This window comes from Nannospalax galili, unplaced genomic scaffold (assembly GCF_000622305.1).
Source record: "Nannospalax galili isolate Female #2095 unplaced genomic scaffold, S.galili_v1.0 scaffold541, whole genome shotgun sequence".
Lineage (NCBI taxonomy): Eukaryota > Metazoa > Chordata > Mammalia > Rodentia > Spalacidae > Nannospalax > Nannospalax galili.
Window position 1 is genome coordinate 1,300,865 of NW_008345054.1, and position 24,088 is coordinate 1,324,952.

The window sequence follows — 24,088 nt, forward strand, 5'->3', positions numbered from 1 at the left end:
GTGCTTTTAAAAGCCGGTCACGGTTAGACAGACACCGTTTTAGCTCTCACTGCACAGGGGCCCTCCAACAAGCTCTAATTCTGGGGTTACAGAATCAGGAGATGGTGTCGTAGGAGGCAGTGTTAGACCCCATTGCTAATGTTAAGTAATACTATCAAAGAGTTCTCACCCATTTGGGAAAATAGAACACCAGAATGAGGGCACTGGAAATTCTATAAGCTTTTTCTCACTATTTATAAAAATGCAGCTGTAAAAATAAACACCCCCCAAATCACCCCCCCCCAAAAAAAAACCCTAAAGGTCTCGGGCCACCAGGCATCTTCTTGGCCTCTCCCTCTCTCCAGCATCCCAGACCTCCATCCTCGAAGGGAGCAGCGCAGCCAGGAGGGGACTTGGAGGGGACTCCCGAGCTGGGGTGGGAGCTGGGGTGGGGGCCTCGCAGTCACCACTCACCTGGGGACGGGAAAAGCTCCAGGTCCACTTTTTCTGTCTTGATGATGGTGAGAGTCGGCTTCAGATCGACCGCCGCCTTCATGGTGCCAGGAGTGGGGGGGGGGGGCAGGCGGGCGGCGGAATGAGAGCAAGTTTGCAGTTACTGTTGTTGTTTTCCTTTTTAATGGGGATTCTGAACAGAGGGGAAGGGGACGGGGCAAATCCGACTTTCTTCCTTAAAAATCTCGAATTCGCGCTGACTCTGCCCAGCGCCCGGACAGAGCGCGCCGGACGGGCGTCCGCGAAGTTAGCACTTGGTGGAGCAGTGAGCGCGCTCGGATCTCAGCCTCGCCCGCGCCTCGCCTGCTCGCTGGCTGCGTCCGGGGTTGCGGCTCCGCGGGCGGCTGGCTGTGCGGTTCCCCTGCTCTAGCCAGCTGCGCTCTCCCCTCCTCTTTAGGGCGGTCCTCACTGGGCCTAGGCCCCGCCCACTCTGCCAGAACAGTGTGGGCGGGGCCTAGAGGCTCTGGCCAATCGCCGCCCGCTGCCCAAAGCGAAAGGAAGCGCGGGTGCACCCAGCCGGGTTGGCGGGTCCAAGCTACTCTGCTGGGCACAGACCGGAGCCCATCGCTGGGGAGAAAGAGCCCGGCGATCAGCGGGGGCTCCTGCCAGGGTCTCGGGAAAGTCCATCTGATTCTGCACGCATTCTTAAGGGCTTGGTCACCCGCTGCAGCCTGCGCCCAGTAGCAGCATAGTTTTCCAAGTGCGTGTACATCATTCATTCATAAAGCCTGACACACAGGACATGAGGCATGTGCACCGAGGGACGCGTGCGGGGGATTCTGCAGGGGTGCCCTTCGAGGGTTTTCTGAATACTGGGCTCCAGCCAGGTTGTGACTCAGGAGCCAGGACTACGAATTTAAGGGAGCCCACCCGTAGGAAATGATTAAGTGACAGGTGCAGCATTGGTGAACAGAAATCATAGCTACACTTGATCAGACCGTTCCTAAGCTGGCATATTGGAGACCCTAAAATGCAGACCAAAAGCTCTCAGATTCTCTGCCGAGTCCAGGCTAGGGGCCCCCACGCTGAAACCCATCACTGAAATCCTAATTACTCTGTTCCTTTAACTGTGCCAGCACCGGCTGAAGTCTTTCAGACTCTGCTCTATTAGAACGATCCTACATCCTTTCCATCTCTACCAAAAGGTGATGGTGTAGCGCTCTGGTTTGAATCCCTGGAGCCCCGCATAGGCCAGCCCACAGAATCACCCTTGTCATATTGGGGGCTCCCAACATGCCATATAGCAGAAGATGAACCCAAATAATTCACAATTTGCCACTGATACATCGATAACTATAAATGGGGACAGTTGATCTTGGTAAATAAATCATCCAGGACTTAGAAGTGCATATGTAGCTAGAGCAAGATATTGACATCTCCCCTCGATTAAAAGACTGAACATAAATCATCCTGAATGAACAACCTCAGGGAGAGCTATTCTTAGTACTGCTTCCTGATTTCTAAGCATGTGTTAAACTCCCACCACTTGCTTGTAACTGTAACCTCTGCCTCTGGTAAACTTTAGCACACCTGCTTACTTTCCTCCAAACCCAGCCTCCTCCGAGCTTTGGTGGCAGGCAGATTTCCCACAGCAAATGAAGGAAAGAGGAGCAATAGAAAATCAGTCTCTGGGTCCTGATTCAACCTGCAGTTACACCCTTCTTCAGTGTTTAAAGGAAAATGCGTGTGTGCGATAATCTTCAACTTTTGAAAAAACAGAGACTGTTGCAGTCCAGCTGTGTTTCTACAAGGTATGAGAAAACAATGTTGGCCTCCAGATGACAAGAACAGACACTTCAGATCCTGGGAAAAGCATAGGGAAACAGCTGATGAATGAATTGTACATTTATGCACCCAAATAAGCACTGAAGAAAAGAATCGGGAACTGGCCCTGCCTTAGTCTCTATAGCACTGATAGAACTGAACAAAGCAAGTTAGTTGTTTTAGGGTTTTTGGTTTGTTGACATTCTACAAAAATGCTGGGGTGTTTAATCCAAGTGTATATACTTCTCTGTTTGAAATACAGCTTCCTTAGAGCCACTGCTTTCTCCCTTCCCTGGCCTCTTCCTCCACTTTCCAGTGTTTAGTTAGCCTAAACAATACCGCTCAGGTTCACTGATATGAGATGCTAAAAAAAAAGCTATAAACATTTTCTACGATAGCAACCAACAGTGAGGGAATGTGTCTCTTGTAATCCTTCAACAAGGACAACCAACTAGTCAATGATTCTGTTCCTCACACAGTCCTGAGGCACAAAAAGTCAAAACGTTTTAATGTCCAAATCAGAAAGTCGGATTGGAATGATACTAATTTTGAATATTTGCATTATCAGAAGTCCTACATTGAGCCTTAGATCTGGTTAAAATTTCCCTTAAGATGAGGAGCACTGATAAGGTTGAGTTAATATTGTTTTACATATTTGGGACATTAATAATCCGATCAGGTCTTTGACAATTAATTTTGATAAATGAAATTATTATGCTCTCTAGCACACAGGTAGATTTTCCTAACTGCTCTTATGGACTTTAAAACAATCATTACTTTATAACCTTCAAAAAAGACTATGCCTTGGCCCCTGCCTAGGTATGGAAGACATCCAGTAAATACGTGTGTCATGGAGACCTATCTGCTTTCCCATCACTGTGGCTTCTACTTTGCTACCACTTGTGAAATTAAGCTAAAAGTGGTCAGCATCTCTGCCCTGTGATCTGCCCTCTGGCCCCCATGATAGAGTAGACCCCCTGTCCCCACCATTTATGCCCATTTGGGTTCACATGTGGCTCAATTTACCTACCAACACAGCGAGAGTCACCATGCCTTACCTCCCATCTACCTGAGCACACTATTTCAAAAGTGATGAATGAAATACGTCTTCTACCTTTGATTTTTACTGGTAATAAAACAGATTTGTATCTTTGAACATCCTTTAACTTTAGCTAATTACATCCAACCAAATGTCAGGATGTCTGTGAATAGTGATATCAAATCCAAAAAGGCATGGATGTTAGGAATTTCCTCAGCACATGGAGTATGGAACAAAAAAAAATGATTTTCCCTTTATTCCTCCCTCAATTTTGATCCAAACTTAAGAAGTATATAAAAATACTCTGAACTTCAAACAATCATGGAAGGCACAGCCTCCCTCCCTAGAACTGTGCTAGAATTCTCTGAGTTTTGAGCTTCTTAAAATGTGTCTTCCTGAAGGTAGGTACAAAAACATTCAGACCACTAACGACTGATCCCAAGTGAGTTCATGACTCACAGATGTTGATTTACTGGTATAAATGTAAGATTTTTAAAAAACAAGCTCTCAAGCTCTCAATTAACAACCTGTCTAAACTGCATTTGTGGTCTCCTTTCAGTCTGAGAAAAGGCAGCAGTCCCTGTCATACTCAGAAAAAGGCTTCAAAAACTTAACTCTGAAGCAAGTGAGTGGTTTGTATGTGATAAGTTCATGCAAAGCATGGGAAAAGAAAAATGTCCAGGGCTTTGATATCTACCATTACTGAGCAGCAATACGATGGAAAATTGGAGATAGGAAGAAAATTAAAATAACTATTAATTAAACTGTAATTCTAAAAGGCCTTAGGGTCACTTCAGGAACCTAAGTTGGGAACTCAGAAGGTGGTATGCTGACTGCAGGCTAGCTCCGTGACCTCACCAAAGCCACTTAACCTTTTCAGTGTCACAACCTCATCTCTGCTTCAGGGAATAAAACCACCCCTGGATCTCCCTAGCATGTAATACAGACTCATTAGCTATTGTTCAGAAGGTACAATAAACAATGGGCCATAAGAAAGCTGCAGTTGCCTAGGAGAAAGGGAGGAGGTGGGCAGGACTTGAGGGCCTATTTGCCCAGGCAATGCTATAATAGTGAGCAGTATGGGTTCAGAAGTAAGATTTTGATTCAGATTTTTGCTTTACCAACTAATCAACTAAATTACCACAGGTACATCACTTAATCCTAAAATTCAGATTCTCCATGTTTGAAGCAAGGAAAATAATAGCATTAGCCTTTTCAGAATCTTCATATGGTTAAATGAGATAATAATGTATGCAAAGCATTAGCACAATGCCTAGGGCAGGAACTTGTTCAGTTAACATCAAAGGGCTATTATTGTCATTAAGATCCAGAAAAAGGTGGAATAGATGAAAAGTCATTTTAAATCTTTCTCTCTGGCCATCTCTATGGAACAGCTTGGATCCTAAGTTAGCCTGAACTGTCTCCATGGAGAGTTCAGACAACTATCTAACATGCTGAATTTTAAAACTCCAAGTCCCTTCCTCAGTTCTTGCATAGAGAACCACCCAGCATCAACCTTGCTTGAAAAAATTCCATCATTATCTAACCCAGGAAGAAAACTGTAAATTTGTGCTTGTTCTAAGGGTTAGAGAAAGGGTGTTATTCTAGATCACATTGGAGCAAAATCTTAGAGTTTCTTCATCATGTAGCCCAACTAGATGGAAGCCTGTTAGTGATTTCCAAGTACTCACCAGAGGAGAAAAAATGTGCTTACCTTGTGTCACACTACTGAAGAAGGCAGTGCCAGGACTAGAACTGGATCCCCTCACTGCTGTCCTCCCCCTGGCATCCTGTGGCATCTACAGATACCACAGTCAAAGGCCATTTGGCTTGGTCTGATCCAGACATCCTTGCCACGCAAAATCTGATTCATGAGCATCACATCAGATAGGTAACAGACTCAGTTTCCAGAATCCAACAAGATTCTATGCTGTCTTGGAGCAAGTACATTGCAGACTAACCACACTCACTCCCTGTGGGAGACAGCTTGGCATGGGCTATATGGAGAAAAGGGGTCTGGCTTGGCTCTATTGCTGTCTGCAGTTTCTTAGGCTATAATTATGAACCATTCAACTGCATCTGCAGCCCCAACAATGTGGGATGGATTGGCCTGATCCACAGACCAAGCGACATTTTAAAATCCATCCGTTTAGACATCATGCATTCTTCTCACAACAAATCAAGCACAGGCAGAGAAAGGAGCAGAGCTGCCCATCAAGGCTGCGGGGTTTGGGAGCCTCCTTCAGGACCAGGGTTTGTTTCCTGGAGCATCTTCCTCAGGACTGCTGTTGCCTCCTGAACCAGAAGAATGCAGAATGCAGACTACCCTAGGAGCCTATAAGGATCTTATCCTTTGGATCTCAACTTAAATTGTCATAAATTGGCCTTGTGAGGAGATGGAGGTATGAGCACATTGGCACAGATGGCAAGAGATTCAACTTTCTTGAATAACATTACAGAATCCCTTAGCAAGGGACTTTTAGCCCATGACAACAAGATTCTATCCCACACCCAGGGCTGCTGGTGGTTTTGTTCTGGTGGAATGTTACAGCCTTCTTCTGAACTTACCCTGATTTTCTCTTGAGTTTTAACTTCAGAAAAGATTTCTCTGTAATGGCTTGAAGTTCACATTCAGATAATTTCACTTTGGAGCCTTCCTTCCTCTCCCCCACCTACTTTCATTTTTAAATGCCCAGTCAATTGGCCCAAAAGACTAACCATTCCCATCCCAGAGATAAAGGACCAGAGAGGGGTAAAGGGTTTCTCCATCTTTTTCTTGGAGCTAGGAATCAAGCAGAGGAAGAAGAAAGGCCAAAACAGCCCTGACAGAAAAGGGAAGACAATAGAGGAATAGAAGGGACCCCCTCTGGAAACACTGGAGGGGATGTGAGAGACATTGGGGTAGAGTCACAGTGCCTTTATGTCACTTTCTGGGTCACAAGTCCCCTATGAAAATAGCACCTGAAAATGCATCCAGGACCTTCACAAAGTCAACCTAACTGTCTTGTGTGACCAACAGACATTTAACTAGGAAAAAGCACTCTATGGAGGAGCCGAGTGCTAAAAGAGGTACAAGGGATTCAGGAGAGAAACAAGGTGGTGGGATCTCATGGGGTCACTGAAGATAGCAGGGTAGGTAGTTCGTGTTCAAATACATAAGGTATTTCTCAGCTTTCTTCCCACATGGATGTTTGCCATAAGAAAGAATTTTCCTCTTAGAAACTTACAGAGTAGGAACTCAATGACTAAGAATATTTAATGAATAAACAGATAATTTCCTAACATCTCAAATACGGATCCTTACTAAAACAAAACAAAACAAAAAATTCATTTACCAGGTGTGTGTGTGTGTGTGTGTGTGTGTGTGTGTGTGTGTGTTTTGCTTGGTTTTTCTTGGTTTTGTTGTTTGTTTGTTTGTTTGTTTGTTTGAGACAGGGTCTCCATGTAGCCCCAGCTAGACTAGAACTCACTGTGTAGACCAGGCTGGTCTCCATCTCACAGAGATCCTCCTGCCTCTGTCTGGGATTAAAGGAGTGTGCCATCATGCCCAGCTTATCAGTTTTGTTTTATTTTGTCTAAAAATAAGACAAAGCTGCCCAAAGTTTAAAATTAAAGAACTAACCAAGCCTTTTCTAACCAAAAAGATCTTTATAAAATTTTCTTCCAATTTATTCTTATTCTGCTTACCCCTCCACCCCCTCTATCTGCTGAAACTGTTGGTAAGCTTACTGTCTCATCTGATTTTTCATCCATGTAGTCACACCTGTAGTTATTCGTTAAAAATGGCCTTGAGCTCACCACAGGGCAAGCTGGGGAGGTTTTTCTGGTGCTTTTATTGTTTTGTTTTGTTTTGTTTTGTCATTCTGAACATTTCACATAGCATGCTGCTCACCTCTCAGTCTCTGCTCAAAAGCAATCTTAGAACTTCCTCAAACCAAATCCTTCATTTCACTGACCAATCTAAAGATCAGCTATATAGATGCTGTATATATTATTTGTAAGATAAGGCACATCCATGCAATGAACTCAAGTTTGGGTATCTTTATAAAGAGTCATATGTTACACAGCTTACAAAGAGTTCTGTGCCAATTACAAATCCCCCTACCTTCTCAAATTTCCTGCAAATGGTTAGGTCCTCAGAAGCAAATGGATGGGTTTGCTTTATAGGTATCCTCAAGAATGAAAAAGGACATGGGTGGGAAATACAAATGGGATAATGATGTGAATGGGTTGAGTGGATGGGAGGGGAAAGGAGGGCAGCAACTGAGTTAAAACTAACTGCCTCTTGCTGTAGTACAATGGTACTCTCTGCACCTACCTGCTAGTGGATTATCAAGATGTTACCATGGAAAAACTGGCTGATCTGAAGCCATAGGAATCAACAAACCCATGTGCTGTAACTAGGACTGTGAGCCCACAATAGTTTTTACCTCTTTTTCCAGAACTAGTTCTACAAAGGAGCCTAAAGAAACAGAGTAAATGGGTCACACTGAAAGCATGGTACTAAGCAATAAACACAACGTTATTTGAGTACGTTATTGCAGTCATCCACAAGTATCTTATTTGCATTAATCATCCTACCGTATCATAATGAATTAATAGGAATCCCACCTTTATCAATATTAAACCTAACAACAAAGGAAGAGGAACACACAGCACTTGTTGAATTCTTAGGCTGCTTCAAATCCAGGTGTTGGATGTGTGTGTGTGTGTGTGTGTGTGTGTGTGCGCGCGCGCGCGCGAGCGCGCACTCCTGAAAAGTGTGTATAAAATCTGAATTCCCTTGAATATGCAAGAGCATAAATCTGGAAAAATAACTTTAGTGTGTCCAGTGTAATTATTCGTGTTTGCCATTTTTGAGCACCACCAAATATGGCATCCTTGTAAAGCTGACAGATGAAAAATAGCCCCAAGAAGGGATATGGCAGCTTTTCTGGGATTGCAAGTCACATTTGATGCTGTGTTATGAAGGCCTGAAGAGAGCTGTGAAGCCCTCTTTAATTTATTTGCAAGGAACCAGCTGTACCCACTCCACACCACCCCTCAACCTCAGTTTTGAATCAGGGTGAGGTAGAGAGCTAGTGATGATGCACAATGGGGAACAGATTCATCTCAGCTCATCTCTCCGGATTGGCTCCCACACACTAAAACTCTTTCTTCCTCAGAGATAATGAAAAAAAGAGAAGCAAACCCCACATGTATATCATGCAAAGAGGCATCACGTAATCAGTCAGGTCAGAGAAACACAACATGTTCAAGAGTCCAGGGCTTGAAATGCTAGCTCAGGATAAGAAAGGTGGAGGATGAAGAAGAAACATATAGAAGTTCCTTCTTAATGGAAATGTATCTCATCTGTGATTTGAAACATGTATCCTCCCAGATTGGGAAACCATCCTGAGAAATGTCTTCACAAAGGGGCCTTGGGTGGGAAGCACCACTAGGGACTCACTGGGAGGGGAAGGAGCACAGCTGGGTGGGGAGCTGGCAGCTGATGGGGAGGAAAGAACAAAAGGTATGCAGCTCTCATGTGGCAGGTTCCCAGGAGAGATCCTTTCCAGGAATTAAAAATTCTGAATAATGTTGAGATTTTTAAAAAATCAAAAAGACTGGAGACGTTTCTTTCAGGGAATTCCACAGCATTGAGAGAGACCAGATGGCTGGCAGCAACTATTCCAGATCCAGGAAAAACCCAACGCCCACTTAGACGCCTGTATTTTAGAGTTAATGCTTTCTCTCCTGAGAATATTTTTTTTAATTGACTTGAGCTGAGCCATGAAGGTAAGGAGGCAATTCCAATAAATGTCCTGCATCCAAATACCCCAAATACCTCAACTTTTTGCCAAGCACAGCTCTAGGACTTTGGTGTCCTCACTGGTGTGGAACATACCCTTAAACCCTAAAGCACCTGGGAAGCAATGTAGTAATATAGTTAGTGGCACAGCCTGAGCAGTACAGAGACTAGAGCTGGGGTGTGAACCTCTCCACTCTCCAGCTGCCAATCTTTTGGCCTCCAAAGACCTCAATTCTTCATCTGCAGCGTAGCTGCGAAAAGTGCTCCACTGAGAGTTGAGCCGAATATACAAATGAATGTTAAGTGCTTTACACAGTGTCTGACAGAGAATGAGCATTTGAAGACTCTTAGTTGTTATTACCAATTTTAAAAATCAGAACTGAGTCTAGACTGGTACCACATACCTGTAATCTTGCCATTTGAGAGCTGGAAACATGAAGATTGGGAGTTCAAGGTCATCTTTGGTGTCATGGTGACTATTAACTGTCAGTTTGACAGAAATTAGCAGCACCTGGGGGATGGGCTGCAGGGCATGCCTGTGGGGAATGGTCTTAACTGCATTAATTAAGGTGAGAAGACTCACCCACTGTGGGTGGAGCCATCCCCTGGCTCACCTCCTGGACTACACAAATGAAGAAAGGAAACTGAGCAGTTTGCAAACCTTCACCCTGCTTCTTGCCTGTGGGTGCCATGAGAACAGCTGATTCTTTCTCCTGCCGCCTTGCTGTCCCTGCCTCACCTTGAACTATGAGATAAAATAAATCCTTTCCTCCTTAAGTTGCTTTGGTCCTAGTATTTTATCACATCAACAGGAAAAGATACCTGGCTACACAGGAAGTTGGGGGACATGAGATCCTGTCTTACCCCTGCTCTACATACCCCCACCCCACAAAAGAAACCCACCAGAACTGTGACTTCTGATTTACTGAGCACAGACTGTTCATGAATTTTATTCCAAACCATGGAACAGGCTTTTGCACCAACAGATTAGGCCCTGATGTCTCTCTGCATTCAGAACTGTCACTACTCCAAGCACTGCCCTCTAGCAATGCATATTTTTCTATTTAAGGGTCACAGTGACATAATTTGCATTCTGGCACTACCATTGCCTGGAGCTTGCCAGGCAAAGCTGGCAGCACAGGACTCAAGTTGCCGCCTAGCTCGCGCACTCCATGTTGGCGAGACCACTGCTGTATTGCTGGGAAAGCAGAGTTAATTGGTTTTTCTGGGGGTGTTTAGTTAACTCATCCCACCTCAGCTCCAATTTGGTAAAAGTGTAGCTTTGCCCTTTCCAACAGCCACAGCAAATAAATGATGGGAAATGCTCCAAAAGGCACATGGCTGGGTCTTCTGTCTCGCCTGCCTTTTCTTTCCTCTCTTTTTCTTTCCAGTGACTTTGGGGAGGTTTGGGCACTGATCCTGCACACACAATACACGTCTTGTTCTTCTTTTTCTCTGCAGAGCAGCCGTGAATAGCTCTGTCTAAAATTATAAGCAGGGGCAGCCCTAGGCTGCAAGAGATCAGAGCTCTCATGCTGGGCCTCAACAAAGACCCTGCTTTTTCCCAACAATTAGCTCTGCAAAAAAAGGACATCTATCTCCCTCTATTAAACCCACCACGTGCCTTCAAGTCAGCCCATTGTAAAGCTAATTAAATAACACGCCTCTCTCCCCATGCAGGTCTCCTGATTAGCTTCCCTCAGTCAGAAACCTCTGCAAAGAGCCTAGAGATAGACAAGCTAATCTTCCACTTCTCAGAAGCCCTGCCCCCCATCGCCAATTAGCCATAGGCCTGGAAAATCCACGCTTATCAATATTGAGGCATTCATTCATGATTCAGTTTCCCTCACGGCTCACACTCTAGTCACACCCAGCATGACAGAATAGACCAAACTGACTGTTCTTTTGAAAATAACTTATTTGGGAAGGCAAAAGTTTCTATCACATTGTGTTCCTTGGGAAACAAGCACCCACATTTCAGCCATTGGGGTCGCGCACTGGTGAAAGACTGACCGAAGTCATAGGGCTGGGAGGAGATGCAGCCACGAGGCATCAAGCAGCTGTTTGTACTTGGAGGACTTGGACCCATGTGAAAGATAAAAACAGACTTCAAAGAAAGGCATTATATATACAGGAAAGCAGGGATACAACAAATATTCCCGCCAGATTTGTTGAGCACAACAAAGAAATAAAACAGTACCCCTCGGGTTAAATTCCTTCACCTACTATCAGGCAAGTAAGATTCAAGCTGAGCCTGTCTCCCCTTCAATCTCATTTCTCCCTCTTACCCACAGAAGGCCCTTGCTCCCCAGCACAAACTTATTGGAGCCTAGTGTTAAATGCTTCTGTGTACTTTTACAGGTTCTTTCCTACAAAGTCCTAGTCTAGCTGCCCTACTAGGCTGACAAGACTGAGCAGCAAGCATCCCCTTCCCGGGCAAGGTATCCAAGGTCTTCCCTAATGAAATCATTTACTTCCTCTGGGCTCCCAGGACAAGCAGCCTTCCAGAGTACACGTATAGGCTTCTGATGGAGCAACTGTTACATTGCTGAAAAGACTCTGAGTCCCCCAAGGGTAAGAACCATATTAATTTGAATTTCCACCATAAAAGCAATGACTTAGACAAAAGCCTGATAAATGTTGGGAAAATATGTAACTGAATAAAGAAATAAAATAAGGAATGAATGAATGAATGAATAAAAACTATTTTATGTTGAATGTGGTCTGGGATAATAGATGGTAAATATACTTTACTTCAAATGCATCATCACTACAAATGATCTTAATGATGCTTGGGAAAAGGCGTTGCTGTTTTATGACCTCATTCCCTCGTTCTTGCTACTTAAACTTGTCAGAGCTTCTCTCTTTCTGTCTCTCTGTCTCTCTGTCTCTGTCTCTATATATGTGTATATATACATATATATCCTTATATATACTTTTTTGAATAATTAAAAATAGAAGATCAGGCTAGCCATTTTCTAATTCTACGTAACAGAGCCAGAACTTACATTTCAAGCCAACACCAGTCCTTAAGGTTTTCCTCTTGCTCGTTTAACCCTAAGACTCGAAAAACCTTTCTTTTCAACTGTTTTAAGAAGACTCGCACTGGCTATAATCCCATTACTTGGGAAGCTGAGGCAGAAGGATTGCCAAGAGTTTAAAGGACAGAGCCAGTGAGATGATTCAGCTAGTAAAGGTACTTTCCACCAAGCCTGATGACTTGAGCTCGATCCCAAAATTCCACATAACAGAAGGTCAGTACCAACTCCTACAAGTTCTTCTGTGACCTCTACCTACTCTATGGTACACATGTTTTCTCTCTCTCTCTCTCTCTCTCTCTCTCTCTCTCACACACACACACACACACACACTCACACATATACAAAATCAATGAAAGAGACAGAAAGAGAAAGAGAGCGAGTTCAAGGCCAACCTACACTACAGAATGAGTGCTTTATTTTCTAAAGCAATCCCATGTACCATGTAAGTCTCCAAAACAATAGTTATGGACCTCAAAATTAGAAGGAAAAAGAAAAAATAAATAAAGCTCTTGGCAAAATACATTCTCCAAAGTTTTAAAAACAGCCAAATATGGAATGAGTCTTACCCCTAACACATAAAGCTTTGTAAGAGAAACCATTGTTTGATGATCCTTGTAAGTAAGTCTTCATTTCTATGCAAAATGACATGTAGTCATTTCTTGTTACCTCATCAGAGTCTGAACTTCTAAGAAGATATGTTTTCTAATATTTATGCATGTGTTCGACATAGAAAATCAAGGCCTATAGTACCAAAAGAAGATTCTCTGATTACTTGGATAATAAAAAATAATATCAGTAAAAGAGTTCATCACCTCCATCCTGAGACTGTGGGAGGAACTGTCATCTGCTGGGCAGTGGCTTTGTTCTGGCAAGGCTCCTGCATGCTAAAGTGGAATGCCCACTTTGTAATGATCATAATGGACTGAAAGCTTCAAAATTAGACTCTGGCTGGCAATAAACAATTTTTTCACTATCCTCTACAGTATGCCTTCCACTATCTGAGGATACTTTAAAGAAGACTAATCCAAGGCCTATCAGACTCAGGAAAATAGGACAGTAAATAAAGAAAAAGGCATCCACATTCTCCAATGGATTTGCCTCCTCGAGATAGGCTTGGCATGAATACAAGGCAGCCATTGAGTGTCAAGCCTGTAAAAGTCACACCTGCCAATTTGTCAAGGACAGATCAACTAGTCTACACTGCAGAAAAGAACTGTTAACACAGATAGACAGAAAACATGGTTGAAAGAGAAGAATTAGAAATGAACATAAATGTTAATCCCATTGTATTAGTCAAAAAATAATACATGCATATAATCAATGAGTTTTAATTAAAGAGTAAAATCAGAAGAAATGTGTATTACAAATGTGAACACAATCCGAGTTATTAAAGAATTAAGCATATCAGGTAAGCACAATATCATACACGGTATTAGATAATAGCATACATTGTATGGGCTAGAAATAGCTGTTTACTAATCACAGTTGAAGTTCTGAGCAGTGCTAAAAGAAATCAACAGACAAATGAAGACACACAAGAAGTCTCTCATTAGGAGAAAGATCTCAGATTTACTAGGAGGAGCAGTGGTGCTGACAGTTCATGTTAATACTTTCCAGTTAGCAGGTTATTTAAGCAATGCTTCAGATTAAGCTGGCCATATAATTTTGCAAATAGGATCCCTAACTAGGAAACACTTATTTCACACTGTTTTTTTACAGAGTTTGGATCATTGTAAAGGCTTTATGGATCAAGCCTCAGAACTAAATGTGAATAAGCGTCTTTCTTTCCTCTGACCAAACAAAGGCGTTTTGCCTTGCCTAACATGAAAGATCAAAAAGCACTTCCATCCACATCAGTGCACAGCATCTCTGAGATGTGTAAGAGAAGGAGAAGCAGCCCAGCCTCTCCACATGCAGCATCTATCAGGGTAGAAATACTCTTTCCAATGCTTAGTAGAATTCCAGTCCAAGACAGCTGTGCAAAAAAACAAAGCTATACATTGGCTCCACTCTTTCAAATTATTCATGTGTCTCACCTACTACTCTAAGACCTTTAAACGTAGTTTTCTCCTGTCAAGTCTCTTGTCAACATTTGTTGGATTTCCTATTAGACCTTTTAAATCACTTATATGACATAAGCCATTTGAGTCATTATTTTCTCACCAAGAAAAAGTATATAGGGGAGAAGGCAAGGCTTGGGTGAAGAATGATGAGATTATTGACTCTTTAATTTCAACCCCTCTTCTCTAGGAATAGCTGAAGTTGTCCTTGGGAGGTAGATACAGTAGGATCCCAAGTGATGTATTTGTCTGAACTCAAAAATGAACCAGAGATGAAATGAACTCGCAGCTGTGGATTAGGGAAAGGAGCATGAAGACTCAGCTCCCTTCCCATGGGAACTAGAGGGCGAGGGAAATTGACATGAAATAAACTCCTGCATCCAGAGCTTTGGTGTCTGTTGTACATCTCCCTCAGCAGCAGCAGGAAAACATTGGAAAGGCTTGGACACAGGAGCAACTGGCCACAAGACGTACATTACTAATTGTTTTTTTTCCCCATTTTACATATATTTGGGGATTTTGTTGTAACGTGTTCCAATAGAAATTGGAGAACAACTGAAACTGGTGTTGCAAACACAGAAACATTATATTCTGGGAAATGTTTTGTTGTTTTTAAAGCTATGTATCCCAAATTCTTCACTAAAGGCTTCCTTAAGAAGAGTAACAGGGAAGGAAAGCAACTTGGGAGTAGTTTCACGTCTGATGCATATGGATGTCTCCAATAGAAGAGACACTTCTACTTAGACTTAGGCTTCAAAACGCCAAAGTTGAAAGTATTGACTATATTAAACCTCTTGTGTATGATAAACTTTGTAGATCAAGGATGTTTACTAAATAACTGTGAATGATTTTCTTTGAAATTTATCAAAAGACAAAGCAAGAAAAGTGAAAATGAAACACCAATATTCATGTTTTAAAAGCTTGAAATTGCCTTCAGTGAGATTTATATACCTTATTCAGAAGGTATATAAATTCAAAGAAAAGAGAAATTATCTTTTACAAGTCTGCTGATTTCACTGAGTCCAAATATGCTGAAGGAACTTTAAATATTGTTTGTTTTGGTTCCATTGTAACACAGGAGGTAAGGGGAGGGCACCAAAGGCCCTTTTCAGAGATGAGGAAATGGATAACCATGAAGTATAACTAGATTTGCAGATTTGCCTTCTTCACAAACCCCACACATCCTGACTGCTGTACGTTGCTTTTCCCTGGCTACTATTATTTCCCATCACTTGCCCAAGAGCCAACATAGTGTTTGTGCTACTAAGTTATAGAGAGTTAGGCTGACCTGAGCTCCAATTGAGGGTCTGCAACTTAAAATCAGTGTAACTTATGACAAATTACTTCATCTATGTAAATCTCAACTTACTCAGCTATGAAATGGAATTAATAATAACTCACAGGATATTTTAGAAAAATTTAAACAGGGTAATGTATGCAAAATATTCAACAGTGTCTGGCACAATAAATGAGTAGAGTTTTTTTCAGGTTGTATACACACACAAACACACACACACACACAGAGCAAGTCAATTTTTAACTCAAATATTTATTTGAGTTAAATAAAAAGATCCATTTATCAGAGAACAATATTAAAGAGTCATTTAATAGAATATATTTATGCGATACAAATAATTATTTCATAAATCAAGAATGTGGTTTATAAATATAGGTAGCTATTTATTTAAAAATCTCTGTCCACAAGACTGGCCAGGCAATGGACAAATAATAGTGTGAAACAAACAGATTAAGCACATGTCTAAGAAAGAAATCCTTTCCCTTATTTCACACTGCACACAAGAATTAACTCAAAACAATTACAGACTTAAATAAAGGAGCAAAATTAACACAAGCCTGTGGAGAAAATAGAAATAAATAAATTTTCATTATCTTGTATTAGGCAATGATTTCTTAGATGCAGTGTACAAGGATAGATAGGTTGGGCTATATCAGAACTAAAATTGTGTGTGTGTGTGTGTGTGTGTGTGTGTGTGTGTGTGTGTGTGACAAACAGTAAAATCAAGGAAGACAAAGAATAGCTGACTTCATGGGAAGAGACATTTTCAATTTATATAGCTAATGAGAGACTGCATCCAGGCAATATACAGAACTCTTAGAATCCAATAGTAAAAAAGATAACTCAATGGAAAAATAGGCCAAAGATTTAAACAGACATACCTCCAAAAAAGATACACAAATGTCCAATAAGCACATGAAAATATGTGCAGTGTCATTGCTCGTTAAAGAACTGCAAAGCAAAACACAGAGATGCTGCTTCCCATTCACAATGAAGGCTATAAACCCAAAGATGAACAAGCACAAGCACTAGAGAAGCTATGGGGGTGGGGGGGATACATCATGACACATACCTGACAGGAATAGAAAGTGCTGCGGCCACTGTCACAAACAGCTTGGCCATTCCATAAACAGTTAAACACAGATACCTCTGAAATTTTAGTCCTAGGTCCATACCCAAGAGAAATGAAAACGTATTCATGCAAAAATGTGCATGCGAATGCTCACAGTAGCATTATTTATAGTAGCCACAAAATGGAAACTACCCAAATTTCCATTAAATAATGGATCAATGAAATATGGCACAGTTATCCAATAGAAATTTTTAAACATTTATTCTTTTATTTAATTGTGTGTGTGTGTGTCTATACATGTGCAGGCTCACAGACGCTAGAGGTGTTAGATTCCCCCTGAAGTGGGAGTTACAAGCAGTTGCGAGCCAACAGACTTGGGTGCTGGGACTCCAGTCATCTGTAAAAGCAGTTTGCTCTTAACTGCTGAGCCCCTACTGAAAATGTTAATGATAAAAAGGAATGAAATACTGATTCCGGATGCAACATGGATAGATACTGAAGACATCAGGTTAAGGGAAAGAAGCCAGTCACATATGTATGTCTCCATTCATATGGGCATTCCAGAATAGGAAGATTTGTCATGACAGGAATCGAGTCAGTGACTATTGGCTAAGAGTAGAGGAGGTGAGGGAGAATGACTGCTCTGTGGCATGGGATTTCTTTTAGGAAGCACAAAAATGTACTAAAATTAAATTGTGATGGCAGTTGCATAATACTGTGACTACACTAAAAGAATTTTTTTAAATGTGACCTGAAAGTGGTAAATCATACAGCATGTGAATTATATCTCAGTAAGTTTTCCTCAATTAATTGCTTAAATAAAAATAAAATAACTTCAGTTTTCCAGAGATGAAAGGAAGACAAATAAAAAGGAAAGAATTTCTCATCATCTAGACTAAATCTTCCCAGTGGGGTCTATGAACATCATCTCAAGACCATTTACTTAACCAAAGTTCAGTGGAAAAAATCTAACATTTCTGTGACCTTCTTTTCTAAACTTCCTAAGTGGCTTAGAGAGAGGCTGCCTAGGGAACTCCAAATGGAACCTAAAAATATTATCTCCTGGCTTTATAAACATCAGGAACACTAATGAAGTGAGGAGCAGCAGACCCAGGAATGGACTATCTCATTCAGGTTGGGAGGCATGGGGAGGAGGGCTGAAGGCATCCTTGAAGGCTGGCGAGAGGGCCAACGAGGGGCCAAGCTGGGGCCAGGGAGGTGAAAGTCAACACAGGGTAGGAAGGAAAGAATAACAATGATCTGGGATACATAAAGCAGAGCCAGGGTGACCACTATTCTAAACACCAGTAAAACAAACCCTTCGTGAGCCAGACTGTCCCGCTCACCAAGCCTAGAGAGGTGACTGCTCCACAGACAAACCCAGGGACCCTCACTTGCACATCGCTTGGAGGCCACATTGGAGCCCCTCTCTGTGCAGCTCTCTAGGCTGCAGCACAAACATTCCTGTCATCTTTCCCTCCTCCCTGTGCTCGCAGGATACTAAACAGCATGCTTATGTCTACCTGAGTTCCCCATCAGGTTATGTTGGCGACTCTGCATTCTTTCAAGAGTCACCCTGTATAGTCCCAACTTCTCAGGCCATATCAGGCCTCAGTAAATACAGCGATTGAGAAGGGATTCTGCCAGACTGCTTCTTCTAATTGGAATTCCCATCTGGAAGTCAGTAAATTCCCTCATGCTACTTTGAACCTGTTTTGTATAATTTACAAACAAAAAGACCCTTAACTGATGCACAGGTTTAAGCAGGAAGGAGGGAGTCAGTAACTACCAGTTTTCTAACCTGGCAATGAGGCCTTTCACCAAGCCAAGATAGCAGGTTAAAGATTAGAACACAGAAGCAAGAAGGCAACATTAAGATCAGCCTCAACCCAGGGTCCCTGTGCATTTCAGGGGCTGTTCACAGGAAAACATCCAGGGCAATACCTCCATGTGTTAAACCTCAGGTAATAATAAGACTGGGTTACCTTTCCCCTTTATTATTCCTTGATTCATAAATCGTCTTCAAAGAGGTATATTGTTTTCTTAGTGATTATTTTAAAAAGTAAACTAAGATAGGTGTGGTAGTGCACGCCTTTAAGCCTGCACCTGGGAAATAGAGGCAGGTGGAATCTCTCTGAGGTCAAGACCAGCCTGCTCTGCATAGCCAGTTCTGGGCTAGCCATAACTACATAGGAAGCCCTGTCTCAAAAATAAAATAAAATAAGGTAAACTAAACACAGTGAGTGTGGACATAGAAAACTACTAGGCCACAGCCAGGCAGAGGACAAAGACTGTTTGAAATAACCAGACCAGCATAGATGCTACCTACGCTTTCCTGTGAAACTGCCTCTTGGGTAAGAGGGAAGGGAAAAGGATCGGTCTCTATGTGCCCAGTCTGCCATGGACAGTGGAATTTCCATTTGGAAGGAATAAAAAGTGGTCAGTGACAACAGGAGTAGTGCCAAATCCCATCACAAACCTCCATCCACCCCCAGCATCTTACCAGAAGGGTTCCGAGGTCAGCATGCCCAGCCAGCGATTCCTTCTTGTCTTGGAAACAAAACTGAACAATGATGCTGGGGACTGGGTGTGGTGGTGCACACCTTTAACCCCAGCACTCTGGAGGCAGAGGCAGGAAGAGCTATCTCTGTGAGAGCCAGCCAGCCTGCTCTACATGGTGAGTTCCAGGCCTGCTGGGGCTATAGGGAGACTCTGAAAAGACCAAAAACAAGGCTCTGAACTCAGTGACTTTCATACCTGACCTGCTCTTTGTACTTGAGTTTCCTAAAACATACCCATCAGCCATCAGGTTCCCTTAAAACATTTGGAAAATTTTGTCTTATGTGATAGAACTAGATAGATAATACTAAAAACTCATTTTAAGTCATTCTGAAATATTCTAAAAGACATCTGAGGGGAAGTAATTCATAAACTCCTTTAATAGCCAACTTCAATCTACTTTGTTCTAGCTAATCTAAACCCTGGTTTTCCCCATTTAATCCCATCTCTTTTTAACTCTCTGATGATATTTTAAGAAGAGTTAAATAATATTTAATCTTAACAAACTGATTTTATCTTATTGTTTTTATTTTATGTGTATGAGTGTATTGTCTGCATGCCTGTAAGTGCACCCTGATTGTGCAGTGCCTGCAGAGGTCAGAAGAGATGTCAGATCCCCTGAAATTGGAGTTACAGATGGCTGGTAATCACCATGTGGGTGCTGGGAATTGAACCCGGGTACTCTGCAAGAGCAGTCAGTACTCTTAACTGCTGAGCCATCTCTCCAGCCCCATTAATCTTTATTATACTTAGTTCCAACTCACTGCATACCTGAACTCAATTTTCACAAAAGGCAGTGACATTTTTTTAAAAGGAAGAGTTGGGGGCTGGAGAGATGGCTCAGCAGTTAGGAGCACTGACTGCTCTTACAGAGGGCCCAGGTTCGATTCCCAGTACCCACATGGTGGCTACCAACCATCCTTAACTCCAGTTCCACGGGAATCCAAAGCCCTCTTTCTGACCTCTGCGGCGTTGCATGACATGGGTGCACTCACATACATGCAGGCAATACACTCATACACATAAAATAAAAATAATAAATAAAATGTTTAAAAGGAAGAGTTAAGCAAGGAAAGATCTATGGATACATGGTATCTTAGTCTATTTTGTGTTATGACAAAAATGCCTGAAACTGGTTAAACTGTAAAGGAAAGGGGGAAAAGCAGCCACCAATATCCTCTCTGCTCTGGTGAGGTCCTCATGGCAGATGACAAAACACTGGTGGGAAAACCTGGGAGAGAGAGGGAAAAGGGCCATGTGGCAGAACAGAAAGAGAGAATTCAGAGAAGTGCATGCCATCTCTCCACCTGGAGGTGCTCTTTGTGAGACTCACAGCACACTCATAAGAAAGGCACCAGTTCCACAAAGGATCCAGTGGCTTCCCACTAGACCCCTCTCTCAAAGGTTGTCAGCCCCGCCCCACACAAGGGAGACCAACCTTCCAGTACCTGGAATGGGGTCCATACTCAAAGCACATCCAGATCATAGCACTGGTACAGCTCACTGAGGCTGAATATACCGAAACTGAGGAAACCACCCCCAATGCTTAAGAATGACATTTTTGTGTATTTTATAATTTAAAGCTTGAAAAAACTCTTGGAGATAAAAATAGAGAGCAAAACAAATGTTCCATCAGTTCCATTAAAAATCTGTAAGATCAGAAAGGAATTCTGAAGGGGCAGATGGAAAAGTGATTAACTGCTTACTTTAAAAAATATATGGAATTTCCCTCCTCCATGGCCCACTCAGTAAGGTTGAGAGCTGCAGACTGGAATAGGGGTGTGCATCCTGAGACCAGAGTCTGAGCCCAGCCGCTCTCCCTGTCTTCCCCCAGCTTTCTCAGACATGTCAGTTCTATTCTTTGCACTTGTCCATTCCCAGCTCCAAAACAGCAGTCCTCCATCACATTGAGTTTAAAATAAAGAAATGCTTTTCGTAAAGAATTGCACACAAATAATCTCATTACCCCAGTGTTTGCGTTTATACAGCAGACATCTTCTGCCAGAAAAAAAAAAAAAAAAAGCACTCTATGCTCACTCATGGAACAGCTGCACTGAGAGAAATGGTATTTAATTCATTGTGAAATATTCAACAATGGCTACACTGCACTTTTAAAAGCCTTTTGATAGTAAAACCCACAGGGAACAGCCCATCCTGTGTGCTGAAAAGCAGCTTCCCCACAATTAGTCTCTCTATTCAGGTCTGAGCCGTCTGTGTAAACTTCAGCACGTGCTGTGGACACTGTGGATTGCTTCAAGGGTATAACCTTTCAGGAACTTTGGAGGGTTTAGTCTCTTTGGGGGACTCTGTCTGCTAGCAGAGCTGGCCCATGGGGGCAGGGAGTGAGCGGCAAAGGGAACGGGATACTTAGGTGAAAGGGAGGAAAACCCTGCAGAAGACCCCAGCTGAATCCCAACAAAGGGACACTGCACACAAGCTTTGCAAATCACCAGGCTTATTCACGCCCTCAAATAACCAGTGTTGGACCAAAAGAAACCCAAGAGAAGATCCAAAAATAATCAGGGGATAGTGGCTCATTTTCCCGCTCCACCTCTGAGGTTTTCACGGGTCTTTGATTTGCAGGAAAGCTTCTACTGTCTTCTCTTGGTTGTGGACATGAGTCACTAAGGGTAATAGTGAAGAGCACAAAATGGAAGTGTCGCTAGGCAGGCAAAGTCTGGATAGAATGGACCAAAGAAGAGAATTCAGTTTAACCTCTCTCTCTCTCTCTCTCTCTCTCTCTCTCTCTCTCTCTCTCTCTCTCCCTTCCCTCCCTCTCTCCCTCCCTTCCTTTCTGCCTCTTAGAATTACAGTTAAGTTTCTTGTTCACCTCATCTGTTAAATGGGAATAATATCACCTTCATAGGAATATTCCTAAGAGCAAAAGACCAAAAGTTCATGATCTTCAACATTCTTGAAAGTTAAAAGGACAGTAACTCCCTCTCAAGCAGCTCTAGGACAGGTATTCTCTGGAGCTTTCTAGAATAAGATTATTCTCATTTAATTAGAGAAGAACAAGCTGTGAACTTCTCTTCAGTAACATTCTTGGTGTTTTTCATTAGTCAGCAGGCAAGCAATACAGAGATAGAGATGCACAGGCACCTAACTGGAAACCAGAGAGGATTAAATCTATGTTGAAAAATAAGAGAGTCAAAGTCAACAAAGCTTTGAGTCATAATCGACTAGTTCAGGAACTATAAACTTGGAATTTTCAATGTCATGATAAAATGCCTACATAGTCTAGGTCCCTTTGAAGTGGATGCAGCAACTTTTCTGTTATTTATAATCTCTCCTGGGCTCCCCAGAATAGTCTTATTCCAGCAGCAGCTGACTACTTTCATGATATAACTCTAATATTCAGACTAGGAACATCCACTAGCTTTAAGTCCTGCTCAATGAGGAATGTCTAATATACTGATGAAAGTTCAAAACACAGAGACAGCCTTAGGAAAGTCAAAGTAGTGGCTCCACACAGGGTGGGCTCTCTCTAGATTGGAAAGGTCTGAAAATTGCCACCACTGATCTAAGTGAGTTTGGAGCAATAGACCTCAGTCAGCAGCTCCAAGAGAAGTCAAAGCTCAGACATGAGGCCTAAGATTCCAGAGGATGCTCTCCAGGAAGGGGCAGTTGGCTAGGATTGTGCAACACCAAGCAGTTCATTTACTATTCTTGTTGCTCTATGTTTAGCTGAGTGGGGAGAGTGTTCCAGGTATGACCATATCTACGCTTTCTCACACTGCATGAGATGAGGATGGTGGGCATAATCTATGGTTCACTAGAGAGTCTTTGAGAAGCAGATCTCAGTGTGTCTCCCACAGTGCTTCAAAGTGGGCCCAAGTGCCCCATCCACAATTCAGCACACTTCAGCAAGACCATAGTGTTTATAACCTCAAGAAGCTTGTAGAGATATCCCAAGGAACATGAAATAAAACAGAAAGATGTGGCTGGACTTTGGGTAAGGCTGTGATTCTTGTCTCCAGGACAATGACATGGAAACACATTCCAGATTTAAATATAATCTCTGGGGATTGACTGGAGCAGTGGAAAAGGATTTGCAGGAAGGAAGTTGACCCCAGTGAATGCATCGCTGTTCAACAAGATATGCAGGGCGTGCTCTCTAAACACAACACTCCATATGCTGCAGGAGGGGCACAATGGAACCTCTCCCCTAGAAGTTCCTAACTTCTCTGGGGTCTCAGACCACTCTAAGCATCAGAGAAAAGCCACAGACTCTTAGAACAATGCTTGCATGTAATTTTAGCAGGATCATACTTCTCTAAAACTCATGTCTGGCAAGAACCCCTGCTCTGTGACAATCAGCAGGTCTGAGTCTGGGCAGAAGATTGTCAGGGTTGATAATAATTGAGTAGGGCATCAATAAAAGGCCCAGGTGTTTAGGGCCACGCTTTATAGGTGTTACTCTGGGATTTCTGCTTCCCAAGCACCACTTCAGAAAGCCTGGCGAGGAGGGGTTCAAGACTGGCAAAACATGTAGCTTCTGAGGTTGCAAGGATGAACCGAGGCTCTGGAGCTCTATTTTATTACACAGTAAGAAAGTCTTCAAAGGCCATGGGTAATAGGATGTTCAGAAATGAAGTAGGAAGAGCAAATCCCTATAAAAATATACATGGTGATGCAGGAAGAAAGGATCAACCCCCTAGAGGTGAAATAGGGCAGTGTCTGTACAGAAGGCAGAGGCCATGCACAGGGCAGGCTCTGAGGGCCGAAGGCTGCCCACCCATCAGTGGAGAGGTCATCTCTCCCAGAGTGCAATTAGGCCTTGTGTTTGACCCCTGACCTCTGTCCCATGGGATATTTATGTTCTTGGGACAGGCAACAAAGGGCAGATGAATGAAGATGGAAGCTGAAGGCTTTAGTAGGGAAAGAATGAGAGAGAGAGAGAGAGAGAGAGAGAGAGAGAGAGAGAGAGAGAGAGAGGAATAAAAGCAGAGAGAAAAACAAACACTGTTTCA

At 42.6% G+C, this 24,088-nt stretch overlaps 1 protein-coding gene across 2 annotated transcripts in view; it reads right to left on the reverse strand.

The window, feature by feature from the left end:
- Ets1 (ETS proto-oncogene 1, transcription factor) overlaps positions 1-24,088 on the reverse strand; it is a 126,633-nt gene that overhangs the window by 61,035 nt on the left and 41,510 nt on the right. Inside the window, exon 1 of one of the 2 annotated variants that reach the window (XM_008841362.3) lies at positions 454-891. The exons of the other annotated variant lie outside the window; for it this stretch is intronic. Within the exon in view, the coding sequence (XP_008839584.1) occupies positions 454-535 (82 nt within the window). The 5' untranslated portion in view covers positions 536-891. Of the gene's footprint in view, positions 1-453; positions 892-24,088 lie in introns of those variants that run through there. 2 annotated transcript variants of the gene reach the window in all.